The sequence below is a fragment of the Maniola jurtina genome, chromosome 12 (genome assembly GCF_905333055.1).
Source record: "Maniola jurtina chromosome 12, ilManJurt1.1, whole genome shotgun sequence".
NCBI lineage: Eukaryota > Metazoa > Arthropoda > Insecta > Lepidoptera > Nymphalidae > Maniola > Maniola jurtina.
The window spans coordinates 14,057,804-14,071,431 of record NC_060040.1 but is presented as its reverse complement, the minus strand read 5'-3'; the positions used below and the strand labels follow the sequence as shown (position 1 = coordinate 14,071,431).

Below are 13,628 nucleotides of genomic sequence, written 5' to 3'. Positions count from 1 at the left end.
TTGTATCTATTTCTATTCCACGTAATACCTAAGTATGAAGTGTCAACTGATTCGTTGTTTTATATTTAGATGAAGATGATTTAAATGATTAAATTTCACAATGTAATTAAGTAATGTTGATAAACAAAGGGAATATAACGTTGCGTCAGGCGGTTGCGTGGAACCGACCCACATCTTCCGTGTCAAGTAGGTGCCCATTGTCGGACGACACGACATACGCTTTATTTTTAAGGTGGATGCGACGGGTCTGCCTAGAAATTAGCAAGAAATTAGCTCTAGTATCGACTAATTAGGTTATAGTCGATACTAGAGCTAATTTCTTAAACTGGACCCTTTCAAGTAAAGATTTTTATATAAACCTGTGAGGATGATACTGCCATTGGCGCAATAAAATGCCATAAGCCTACGCTGTCGTATTAGTTAACATATGCGAAAAACCAAATTAAATTTGAATTTCGCGGGCAGACCCGTCGCTTGCCCCTTAACTCTATATACGCCTTTGCTGGGTTGATCGTTGATACCACTCGAATGGTTGATACTGTCTGACGATGTATGACGTGACTTCTAATACAATTCCAAAAAAAAGCATTTGAAAAATTACACTTTATACATTGACGAAAGTAAAAAGTAATTTTGTACACTTTTGTTGCCTGCCAAAGCCACGAATTTCAACGTCGCTGATCGTTCCTACCTGTGTCGGGGCCAATGCGTAGATAAACTTTCAGCTTTTATAAAATAACGAAGGTCTAGCCCTCACCGCTCTTAGTCCATAATGTTAATAAATAAACAAAGGGTTAGTGTAGCTGTTAGTGTTGCGTGGAACCGACCCACATCTTCCGTGTCAAGTAGGTGCCCATTGTCGGACGACACGACTTCTGCTTTATTTTTAACACAATACGCCTTTGCGGGCTTGATCGTTGACATTTACGATGGGCGCACGGTATCATATATTTTTGCGTCGTAGTTGTAGTGTATTCAACTTTGCATTCATTAAATTCACTAGCTTATGCCCGCAAGACCGTCAGCGTGGACTACACAAATTTGCAAACCCCTATTTTACCCCCTTAGAGGTTGAATTTTCAAAAATCCTTTCTTAGTGAATGTCTACGTCATAACAGTCAATTTATGCCAAACAACCCGACCCGTCCAGTAGTTTGAATTGTGTGTTAACACATTCGTGGACAGTACTGCCTGTGGGCGTCAATCGCGTCAAAAGTAATACGACAGTACGCCTGTTGACGTCGAAATTTTTACTCACATAAAAACAGTACGCTTGTAGACGTATTATTTTAGAGGCTTTCACAGGGAAGGGCAACATGTACTGTCACCGCAGACATTCTTTGGACTTTGTACTGTCACCACACAATATTTAAAAAAATGTTCAAAGAAGGTACCTACACACACACATTCCCATTTTTTTGGTTCCCTTCTTACACACACTACGCCCATAGCCGCCGTGTTTTCATACAAACTGTCCAGTACTGCGCAGTTGCGGGGCGCCGACAGGTCGCTATGTGTTTTCGCGCGCAATCATTATTGCAAAAGTAAGTATTGCTTGATTTCACCGTAATTTTGTTATTTTATAAATACTAAATACTATTATTAGTGTAGTTACATATCTAAATTATTTATTTATGAGGCTAAAGTATGTTTATAACGTGTTTTAGTTGAGCTAAACTCGAAACAAATAATTTTCAGATGGCATTTCGCGATTCATACGAAAAAGAGCAAAAGCGGCTCCAGGATCTATTTGATGCAGTGTCTTCTCCTGAATCATGTGAAGACCCCTTTGCTGATGATGGAGGCTTTGGATCTGACGTAGACTATGAACCATCGGGTGAAGGATGTTCGAGTTCCGAGGACGAAGCTCAGGCTTCACAAATTAGACAAGTAAGACGTAACAGAGCAAGAGTGTCCTCTGGTGACTCTAATTCCACCTCCTCTAGTGATACAGATGACTCTGAAGAACGTAACCAAAGGGATATAGTAACTTCTGACATCCGCGTAAGTCATGAACATACTCAACTATTACCATCTGATGTGCATGTAAATGAGAGTACTAATTTACCAAACCCTGATACTGCTACTTATAGTCAAAGGTCCTCCGATATAACTGAACCTCTTACAGAAGAATCGTGGTCTTCCACTATTGCTGATATACCAGATTTCAATTTTGATAGCTCTCAGTGTGGTATTACCGTAAATATTGATGGCATTAGCCAAGTTCTTGATTTTTTTCACCTTGTTTTTCCATCAAGCTATATAGAATACCTGGTAAACTGTACTAACAATTATGGAAAAACTTTATGCAACAGTAATAGGCCTCATACTAGACACAGCCGCAAAATTACGTATCGTGAAGTTACACCTGAAGAAATGTTGAAATTTCTCGGACTTACACTCCTCAAAGGTCTCATAAAATGTCCTAAACAACGACACGTATTTTCATTATCTGATCCACTTTATTATCATCCCATATTTAGCTTCGTGATGTCAGGACGGAGATATGAGCAAATTTTACGCTGTATTTACGTATCAGAATTGGATGCAAAGGGCGAAAATAAAATTGTAAAATTTATTGATATGATGACACTAAACTTTCGACAAGTATATAATGCTGATAAAGAACTTTCATTGGATGAATCGCTCCTTTTGTTTCGGGGTCGCTTGCACTTTCGTCAATATATCAAGTCTAAAAAAGCCCGCTATGGCATCAAGTTTTACGAACTGACCACTCACGATGGCTATGTGCTAAATATAAAAATGTACTCTGGTAAAGAAGCAATAGAAGAAAACACGAGTGAAACTGAATCTAAGACTGAAAAACTAGTTTTGAGATTAATGCGCCCCTATTTGCTACGTGGTCATCATATTTTTATGGATAATTTCTATAATTCAGTAAATTTATCAAGGAAATTACTCGATCTGAAAACCCATTCCACTGGAACCTTGCGTACAAATCGGAAAGGAAATCCTGCATATATTGTAAAGAAAAAGCTAAAGAAAGGTGAGCATGTATGGGCCAGGAAGGATAAAATTTACGTTTCAAATTGGAAAGATAAACGTCCAGTAGTGATGATTACCACGGCCCAACACCCTTTGATTGTTGAAGTAAGAAATAGATTTGGCAAGACAAGACCAAAACCTGCAGAAGTGGAGCTTTATAATAGAAATATGTCAGGTATAGACAGGTCCGATCAAATGATCTCATATTATTCGTGCCCTCGAAAAACCATCAGATGGTATAAAAAGGTATTCTTCCATATCCTGGATATTGCGGTGTGGAATGCTTACTTTCTTTTCAAAAAATATAGAAAAAACAATGCCCCCACATACAATTATATAAACTACCGAGAAGAATTGATTAAAGTGATGATTGGGATCAGTGGAAGAAATATTAAGCCAAAAGACATGATCAGTCAAAGGAGTATACATGATAACAGACGATTTCGCCCAAGTACGAGTACATTATCTACTCCGTCAGCCAATATTCCTGTTGCTGAAAATGTTACAACTGGCCATTGGCCTGAACAAATGTTATCTCGGCCTGGTACCTCGAAAAAGTTTGCCTTCCTTAAATGCAAAGTTTGCTCAAAAAATAACATTAGAAAGGAAACGAGCTATCGTTGTAAGGGATGTCCAGATAAGCCCCCACTGTGTCCATCATGTTTTGAGGCTTACCATGGTCATAATTAATATTGTACCCAATTAAAATATAAAGTTGATTATGATAAATGTAAATTTATCAGACTGATTATTAATTTTCTAATTACAATAATTATAAGACTGATTGTTATATTTTAATTGAGTTGATTTTTGAGAAGATTTAATTTAGTTTATAAATATCGTTTGTTTTTGTAATCAATACAGAAAAATAAATGTAACTGTGATTTTTCTTTGTATTTTTGAATAAAAATACCTGAAATTTACCGACAAACATTTTGTTTTATTAAATTACCTTCACACAAACATAGACGTCGAAAGGCGTATGTGTCACTATGCTTATTGTCCACGGCATAAAATATGACACTACGGATATTGGCGTTTACGCCTCAAGACGTACTGCCAACTATATACTGTATAAATATTAACTATGTGACAGTACGCCTTATGACGTTTACGTCTATATCCGTACTGTCATATCGTATGATAAAAAAAAGTTCAGTTATGACACTACGCCTATGGGCAATGTATGAAAAATAGTACTGTCTTAGTACCCACATCTTAAAGGAAAGTACTGTCCATGAACGTGTTAAGACATCACACTAATATTATAAAGGCGAAAGTTTGTATGTGTGTGTGTGTGTGTGTGTGTGTGTATGTTTGTTACTCCTTCACGTAAAAACTACGGGACGGATTTGACTGAAATTTGGAATGGAGATAGATATTATCCTGGATTAGCACATAGGCTACTTTTTATCCCGGAAAATCAAAGAGTTCCCACGGGATTTCGAAAAACCTAAATCCACGCGGGCGAAGTCGCGGGCATCGGCTAGTCAGTCATAAATCTCTGAATAGCACTCTCTAGCACTAATAAGTTAATAACGTTTATAAATTTATGTACCTAAATAATAGTATAATGAAAACGCGCACACCTACTTGTGTTGCGTTTTGATTTATTATCTACTTACTTGTAATTTATGCCTTTTGAGATTTTCTATAATCTACGGATATACAACTTCATATCAACAATTGTAGACTTGCCTACTAAAACTAAATGTTCCGTTACTCAGCAAAATCGGTCAAGTATGAGCCAAAATACCCACTGGAAGGGTGGGTGTCCGACCATCGTATAAGATTATGTACTTACTTTTTAATTCTTTTAATTATTTGTTGTTAGATATAAAGTTATGGTAGAATAACTCACATACATACATTAACCCATTGGCCCAAAAAGTAGTGTAATGTATCAACATTACACTACTTTTTGAGCCAATCGTGTAAAAAAACTATATATTATACAATATACATAATATATTGCATATTATATATTATAACATTATATGTACTAAGCTTTTTTCATAATTCCTTTCTATCTTTGCTGTACCTATTCTACTCCCTACAACCTCTCGCACTGCCAAGGGTCACTGGTAGAGATCTCTTATAGAGATAAGTGCTTCCCTGTCCACTTTTTCTTTCTTTTTATTTTTATTGTTACAACTTTCTGGTACAAATAAAAAATAAATGAATAAAATAAAACTCGAGTAATTTTTTTGAAAAAGCAACTGTTTCTAAGCATTTTTTTAAAAAACTTTTTCTGTGAACTCACCTGCCTAACTTTAACTTTTGAAAGGGACGAACAGAGCGATAATACGCCAAAGCGGTCACGACTCTCGATTGAATCGACAACTGAAAGTGAATATAAATCGCCGGTGGAAACTTTCTCAGAGCTCGTGAAACTACAATTTGGTTCGAGATGTTCGTGGATCCACTTGAAATTCGCGACGCGTCGCCAATTTACCCTTTTATCCTTTCGTACTTGAATGTTTCTCACGAAATACATTCTGGGAACGTCTGTATTTTGTAAGGAACATGCTCTCTTCAATTTTACGTTTCGACTGGAATTTCATCATCATCATCATCAGTCTGCGGACGTCCACAGCTGGACATAGGCCTTCCCTAAAGAACGCCACCACACTCAGCCTTCCTCATCCAGCCACTTCCCGCCAGCCGCTTTATATCGTCGGTTCATCATGCTGGATGGCGTCCCTACGCTTGTTTAAACTCGGTCTCCACTCAAGGACTTTCCGGCCATCGCCTCTACGACAGGTATGGCCTGCTCACTGCTACTTCAGCTTGCTAATAGTTTAGACTATGTCAGTGACCTTGGTTCTCCTGCGGATCTCCTCATTTCGGATCTTATCGACTGGAATTTAACAGAACGAAATCTTATGCAAAAATTCGTTACAATAAAATATAATATTCTGAACTAAAAAAAACCGGCCAAGTGAGAGTCAGACTCGCGCACAGAAACCCCGTATTCGGCTATTTTTTCCGACATTTTGCACGATAGATCAAAAACTATTATGCATAAAAATGAATAGACATCTGTTTTAGAATGTATAGGTAAAAAACTTTCATATGATACCCCACTTGGTATAGTTATCTTACTTTGAAAATTGAAACACATTTAAATTTTTTTGAATGATGTAACTGTAAATTCACGGTTTTCGGATTTATTCCTTTACTTGTGCTATAAGACCAACCTACCTGCCTTTTATGACTCTAGGTCAACGAGTAGTACCCTATAGGTTTCTTGACAGACACGACGAATGGACGGACAGACAGACAGACAACAAAGTAATCCTATAAGGATTCCGTTTTTCTTATTGAGGAACCAGATAAAATGATTAAATTACTGAGGTCATTGAGCACTGTACCATGAACATGAGTTATATACTAAAAAGTAATGCTCTCACAAATGTTTTTAATTACGCAATCGTCATAATAAACGTTTGTTTAGTTCCTGCACACGTGCCCGCGGACCGCTCTGCGCGCTGCACACCACACGCCGCGCTGGAGCCTTCACAAAGGACGCTTGTGATCGCGGCTTAGCGCTTCAGCCGGCGTAATGAAGGCGGCGTGATATACTCCAGGATATTACCACGGTATAGCAACCATACAGTAAGGCAACACCTTCAAAACACCTTATAATAAAATTCCACAGTCAATTTTAGACTTGCCTTTACAAAAGTTTAAAAAATCCATTAAAAGTATGCTCCTGGCAAAAGCATATTACACAATCGAAGATTATGTAAATGATAAAAAAACATGGATTTGACTCGCTCCAGCAATGCGCGGGGCTGCAATTGCTTGTATAGTATGGAATATTATAGTAAATTGAACAATTGAAAAGAGTAACCGCCGAGTTTCTTGCTGGTTCTTCTCGGTAGGAACGGCATTCCGAACCAGTGGTAAATTATTTGAAGCGTCATTGTCTACTCTGAGCTTTGATGCGATATCATAGATCATAGATGCATACCTCTTTTTTGTTGACATCCTTTTTTTTGTGATAAGATCTTTGCTCTATCACCAAAAGAAGTTTCTAGAATGTGAACTGAGAGCCTGCCATTTCGTGAGACTGTTATGAGAGTATGGTATTTGGTGCCTTACTATATGATTGTTAAACAGTGACATTACAAACAACAAAAGCGATTCATTTCGACGAAACGCTCCGGGTTTTTCTGTTTTTTATTTTTTTTGTGTGTGAAGTTTATGCAAATTGTTACGGCTTTTCTAAAATTTTCCATCATTTCGATGGCAACAGCGTTAATGTGTTTTTAATATACATTTTATTTGTACTATAACAAGATACCTATGTAAATAACTATGATAATAATTATAATGTTTATCAACGTTGAAGTGATAGAGAAGATAACCTAGAATCAAAAAATTGTAAGCGTTGGACCACTTCTTGGATGTATGACCTGGATGGATACTAAGCTCAAAATGCGTGTCAATCTTTTAATGATCTTTTGCTTATATGTCATTTTGACACTGTGTGCACTATCTAGTTTTGGGACGACGAATTTGGGTATATCGATACTACTAATTGGGTTGGACTACTATGAATATTGTACATTTTCAGATTCGAATGATAGCCATCTTACTATGTACACATATCCTCAGCTGATTAGGGGAAAATAGCCGGCAGATGACCACCTGGCCGAAAAAGAAGATCGTGGCTCAAGAATTTAGGTACGCCAAGCAATGTTACGGAAGAGTACCCGATCTCTTTTCAGGCGTCCCAGGTGCAGATAGCCCTATAGCACCTACCCAGTGGGTGTCCATGAGGATTTCCCCTGCTGTATAAGAAAAAAAAAAAAAAAAAAAAAAAACCTCCGGCATGAGACGGCACTTCAACAAGATAAAGTTGAAAACTAAAACCCGACTGCGATCGTTTTAATAAACGCTGAAATATTGTAGTGAAATTGGTTTTCCGTCACTTGGTATATTTACTATATTCGTTGTTGTACATTTATATTCATGAACTCAGAATTTTCTCCTCTTTCATTAGACATCCCACTCGATACAATAGCAAAAAAAAAAAAATTTAGAGACCTCCACTTCTTTTGATGTAACATCCGCTAGGTCAATTTTTTCGTATAAAATATAGCCTATGTCACCAGGACCTTTACAACGAATCAATTGACACCTCATTCATCTAAATCGGCCCAGTAGTTTAGGCGCTACGGTGGAACACACAGAATCTGGATACAAATATAGGTACATACATACAAATAGACTCCTAAAATCATAACCCTTCTTTTTGGCTTTGCCGCAGTCGGGTGAAAAGAAGAAGAATATACATTGTACAGTGTATAAATTAGTTTACATTTGTATTATTCTATCAGTCTACTACCACAATATAAAGTATCCTTACTCTGGTCTACGACATATCAGTTACCGTCCACATAAATTTAACACGAGACACTGAAGATCTTTGTCACGGAGTACGAGCGTGTGGAGTGCACCAATATATTCCTGTCACACAAACCGTGACGCGTGTCACGAGTCTCAAGTATATTCACGAGATACATCTATTCAGCGGTTTCTCGGTACAAAATATTACCTGCTTTACAGCTATAGTTGTGGTTTCATGGGCCTTTTACTTTCGAAAGTTCCCAAATTGAAAATTTAGGTGAATTTTATCACCCTTTTTAAAAGTTAAAGTTTTTTAACCGACTTCGAAAAAAGGAGGCGGTTCTCAATTCGTCGGAATCTTTTTTTTTAATTTTAAATCTGCAATGATTTAGTTTAGTACTTAAATGAATATGATTTTTCAGTTTGTATTTCACGATAACTGCTAGGCATTGCTGTCTTCCAAGAAAATGGTTTTGCAGTGCATATTTCCTGCAAGTTGGTTGACATCGTCCACCCAGTGATGGTTATCAGAGTCGCTTCTATTTTAGGCTGCATCATCACTTATCACCAGGTGAGATCGCAATCAAGGACTGACAAATAAAAACATAAAAATACATTTTTTCGGCTCCTTTTTCATGTATGGGAGGCTCCCCTGAAAAATAATTGAATTGAATTTCTAATTCAATATTTTGGTTTCGGGTCAGCGTTCTACAACCAAATACCAAAATTTCAGGTTTGTAACTAATTTCGACTACGAGCTAGAAACCTGTGACACGCAACCAGACAGACAGCAAAACACATTAATAGTGCGCCGTTTTTACCTTTTGGGGAAGGAACCCTAAAAATCTTCTAGCTGCAGGGAACTGTTTGTGATATATCACAAAAGTTCCGCATGAACGCAGGCAGCGGACAACCCCCCGGTCCCCGCTACAATCATTTACAGATTGACTCCAGGGCTGCCACCGCCATCAATAAATATTTAAAAAAGATTAGTTTTCAGTTTGACATTTAATTTTTTTTATAGTTTAGTAAGTTGACAATATAGAACATGCTGGAGGTGACAACTCGGTGGCACAGCAGCCCGAAGAATAGAACACCTGATATAATTAACAAAAAAACGAAAACGCGACTGCTCTGCCAAAAAACTAACTAAAATGTTAAAAAAAACATTCACATTTGAAAATTACGCCATACAGCTGCCATACTGAATTTGAAAAAAAATATTCTAGCCAGTGTCACTTGGAATTACGTACAATCCCATACATCCAAAGTTCAGATATTTAAAATGGAATAAAGAAACTCACATACATAAACCCTAGGAACAGTAAGTAAAGTCCTTTTTCGGACAGGTGTGTAATGGATGAATGAGTTATTAATCAGAAGGATACCAACCTACTTTTTATCCCGGAAAAACAAAGTTTCCACGGTATTAAAAAAAAATTAAATCCACGCGGAAGACATCGTGGGCATATAATCTTCTTATAGTATATAACTAGTAGCATATAAAAATCAATGTTTGTATGTTTGTGTTCCATAGGTGGCTAAACCGCTGATCAGATTGTTATGAAACTTTGGTAGGGTGTTCTGAGGGCGCCGGAGATGGTTCCTGCATCAAAAAAACTATATACCTATATATGAATTTAAAAAAAAACATGTTTGTTTACGGCATTGCAAAGCATGCCGGGTACAGGTAGTATTGAATAAAAAGCCTGCATAGTGGCAGCCCTACGAGTACGTTGGAAGTGACGGAAGCGTCACTGAAGTCGGCTTCATTAGATGATGGAATGGAGACAATGCTCGGAATCCGCTTATAAATTATCCGCAGATCGTCCTCGCTATGCTGCTGCAGTCATGAACTAATAATAATAATAAGCCAGCTGTCCGTCGGCGCTACGATCAAGTTACGATGCTCGGTTTTGCATCGCGCTATAAATGTGAAATAGAATATCTTTCTGTTATGTACATCGTTATGTTGATTTCGTTGTGTTCTTACAGCCTGACCATAAATACAAAAAACTTGCTCTAGGGCCGCCACTGGGACGCAAGCTACCTCGTTACCAAACGAATCGGTTAAGCAGACGGGTTTTTGAGAATCCCGTGGGAACTCTTTGATTTTCCGGGATAAAAAAATAGCCTATATCCGTCCCCGGGATATGAGCTAACCCTGTACCAAATGTCAGAATCGGTTAAACTTTTGGGGCGTGAAAAGGTAGCAGACAGACAGATAGACTTTCGCATTTATAAAATTAGTATGGATACTGTATTATTTTTAAGTGTTTTGTGAACATGCTGGTGTACCGTAAAAAAATAAATAAATACATATTCTGTATATCCTAACGTTCCTAACTGAACTAGTTGGCAAGGACAATAGTCAAATGGCAATTCGATCGAACTACCGACTTCCTTCCAAGCAAACACGATAAACGGCAACCCATTCCGCCTGCATTGCCCACTTCCTCTGGACACGCCTGTCGTGTATTGTTGCCGTGCCGGACAAAGGTCACTGACATTCGCCGCACCTATTGAAAGGTAATTACTGCCAACAAGTAGCCAATACAACGGTTAATTTACTGCGCTAATGGATATTGCCACTTGAACGTACAATAATATTACAATTACTACTCTGTCAAGCTAAGTTTGCACCTCGCATCGATTACGTCACACTGACGTTTAGGTACGGTATGCGAACCGTACTGACGCGACAAGACGACCGCGGGGAGGTGAGCGGGGAAGTGGGAGAGGCGCCCATTTATTCAAAGTAGGTACAATTGTACTTCTTTTGATGGTCGAAATTGTTCAATTTATACGATATAGTGGTGATAATTAATTACGTAACTTAAAACTAAAGCTCCGAGGATTCCAAACGCGTCCCAAGTCTGAGAAGAGCCCACAACAAACTCAGCCGGGTATTCTTTTTTTTTTTTGAGCGCGGCCGAGTTATAATTGAAAGTTTGCTTGTTATTCCTTCACACCACAAACACTGACCCGAAACTAACATAATACGACGTAGACTAATTTTTATACCGAAAAGTTGGAGAGGTTCTGCGGGAGTTTTAACTGATTTCTTTATTTTTTGATAAATAAATGGAATGGAAATTTTTCTAACATTTTCCATTCGATTTAAATACCAAAAATAAAATAAAACTTGTCTATTCTATTATTTAAGCATTACGAGCCAACGAGTCGTGGCTCTAATACACGATTTTTACGCTTCAGAAATAAAATTTTTACCGTCCATTAAATTGTGAAATGATACTTTTTATGTGCGAGGTGTAAACATTCCTATCAGCAACGATACGAAATTACATACAATATGGTTTTTATGGTCACCAAAAAACTCACAATAAAGATAAAAATAAATATACACACCAACGATTTAGACAATTCCTATCTTCAACACGTTTCAGTTCAGTTTGTGTGTGTGTGTGTGTGTGTGTGTGTGTGTGTGTGTGCGTTGTAATAGTTATTCTTTGCTAATATTGACAGTTTCATAAAACGTAATTTTTGTTTGAAATAGCCCTTTAGTTCCTCATTTAGTTCAAAGGTGACCACTTACTTGCAATAATAAAGTCTGCCATCCCTCCCAGTGTGGACCGTCCATCCTTCTTTTAGCTCCGTTTGTAGCCTCTCCAACGCGACCTCGTCCTCCAAAGCACCTTTTCCTTCGAACCTTGGACTCCCGCTTCCCATTCTGGGACTCCCACTCCCCATTCTAGGGCTCCCATACTTCGGACTGGCGCCCAACTTGGGACTGTTAGTGCCCAATCTGGGGCTATTTGAACTTGATGCTCCATCGCTTAGACTGGGGCTGCCGGTGAGTCGGGTGGTGAAGTTGGGGCTGATGTTGGGTCGGTTGGGGGTTAGCTTGGGGCTGGCTGTGCCGCTGGGACCGGGTGACGACGTCTGCTGAAGCAGCATCGCTTTCACGTCATTGTACCATTTTAGTTATCTGAAAAAAAGCAAATGTTTTTATGAGAAACTTGCTACTACCCGGCATGCAGTGGGACTCCCGTGCTACCTGTTGTATGATATTACATCTTCACCTAAGTGCCAACAACAACTGAACAAAGTGCAAATTCAATGGGATGAACGATGCGCAAACGCATAGGTAATGAACAAAGATACTATTTCGAACCGTTGGGATATGAAATCCCCTTCCCATCGGCATCAGTTTTCCCGTCCAATTTTAATATCAAGGCCAGAGAAAATATATGCATCTTCTAGACAAGCGCGCTTCATCTTAGGCTGCGTCATCACTTGCCAGCAGGTCTGATTGCAGTCAAGTGCTAGTCTGTAAATTAAAAACAAACCGTGCCGCTAAACTATGTATAATAAATAACTAAGTGAACCCTTGGCAAGTCAGGGGAGAACTGGTCATCGATTAAAAAATAAACTAAAATTGTTTTCATCAATATTTAAGTGGAAAGCACCCCCTTCCAAACTTCGAAATTAAAACAACAACGCCTACGCGACGTACAACCCTTGTGGGTTGTTGGCAATGCTTGTGGGTGTAGATTGTGTGGGTGTCAAACACCCAAAGAGAGGAGCTCAATATTATCATCGTCAAAATATCTCATTTCTCTACCGAATACTCAATAGAATTGAAAATCTTACGGACTAAGAGCCCGCGAGGGCCAGACCTTCGTTAATTTATAAAAGCTGAAAGTTTCTCTGCGTATTGTCCCCAACACAGGGAGGAACGATCTGTGACTATGAAGTTTGGATCATGGTGGCTTTGGCACATAGGGTGTGGCAGTGGGTTGCCACGATAATGTGTCTGGCCATGCATGACGTGATTTCTAATAATATTCCGAAGAAAATACAAAAAATTATAATTTGTACTTTGACGTAAGATTTTTTAAGACCTTTGTTAGCTCATATTATCTCCCAAAGCCACAATGATCATAGTTGCTGATCGTTCCTCCCTGTTGGGGACAATACGCAGAGAAAGTGCCAGTTTTTATTAAATAAAGAAAGTCTGGTACTCACAGGCTCTCTCTATTATCAAATTGTTAGATTATGCTTTTCAAGAAAAGGCAATCTTGCCGCACCCCTGAAACCTATTGTCTTGAAAATCAATGAGAGCCACAGTAGCTTCATTACTATCAAAGGCAGACTTTATTAAAAATAAAATATTTCCTATAAATTTTTAAATTTGCATGATAGCCGTTTTAAAATTTTATTACCTTTTGTGATGGACGCAATAGAAACACTTAAACACTTCGTGAAATATAAACTCTCTACCTGTTACAGTTCTAGAGATA

The 13,628-nt window shown here is 38.2% G+C and overlaps 2 protein-coding genes across 3 annotated transcripts in view; one reads left to right on the top strand and one right to left on the bottom strand.

Annotated features, from left to right (window-relative positions):
- The window catches only part of LOC123870540, a 174,448-nt gene that overhangs the window by 77,057 nt on the left and 83,763 nt on the right, over positions 1-13,628 (bottom strand). The window contains exon 2 of the mRNA XM_045913891.1: positions 11,921-12,313. Within this exon, the coding sequence (XP_045769847.1) occupies positions 11,921-12,282 (362 nt within the window). The 5' untranslated portion in view covers positions 12,283-12,313. The remainder of the gene's footprint in view (positions 1-11,920; positions 12,314-13,628) is intronic.
- LOC123870549 (piggyBac transposable element-derived protein 4-like) lies at positions 1,171-4,251 on the top strand. Of its 2 annotated transcripts, none has more exons than XM_045913910.1 (2): positions 1,171-2,094; positions 4,110-4,251. In XM_045913910.1, the coding sequence occupies exons 1-2, from the start codon at positions 1,699-1,701 to the stop codon at positions 4,194-4,196; spliced, it is 483 nt and encodes a 160-aa protein (XP_045769866.1). In that variant the 5' UTR covers positions 1,171-1,698; the 3' UTR covers positions 4,197-4,251. The 2 variants fall into 2 exon arrangements, with proteins under 2 accessions (XP_045769866.1, XP_045769865.1); XM_045913909.1 differs by lacking the exon at positions 4,110-4,251 and having other exon boundaries at positions 1,171-1,544; positions 1,699-3,700.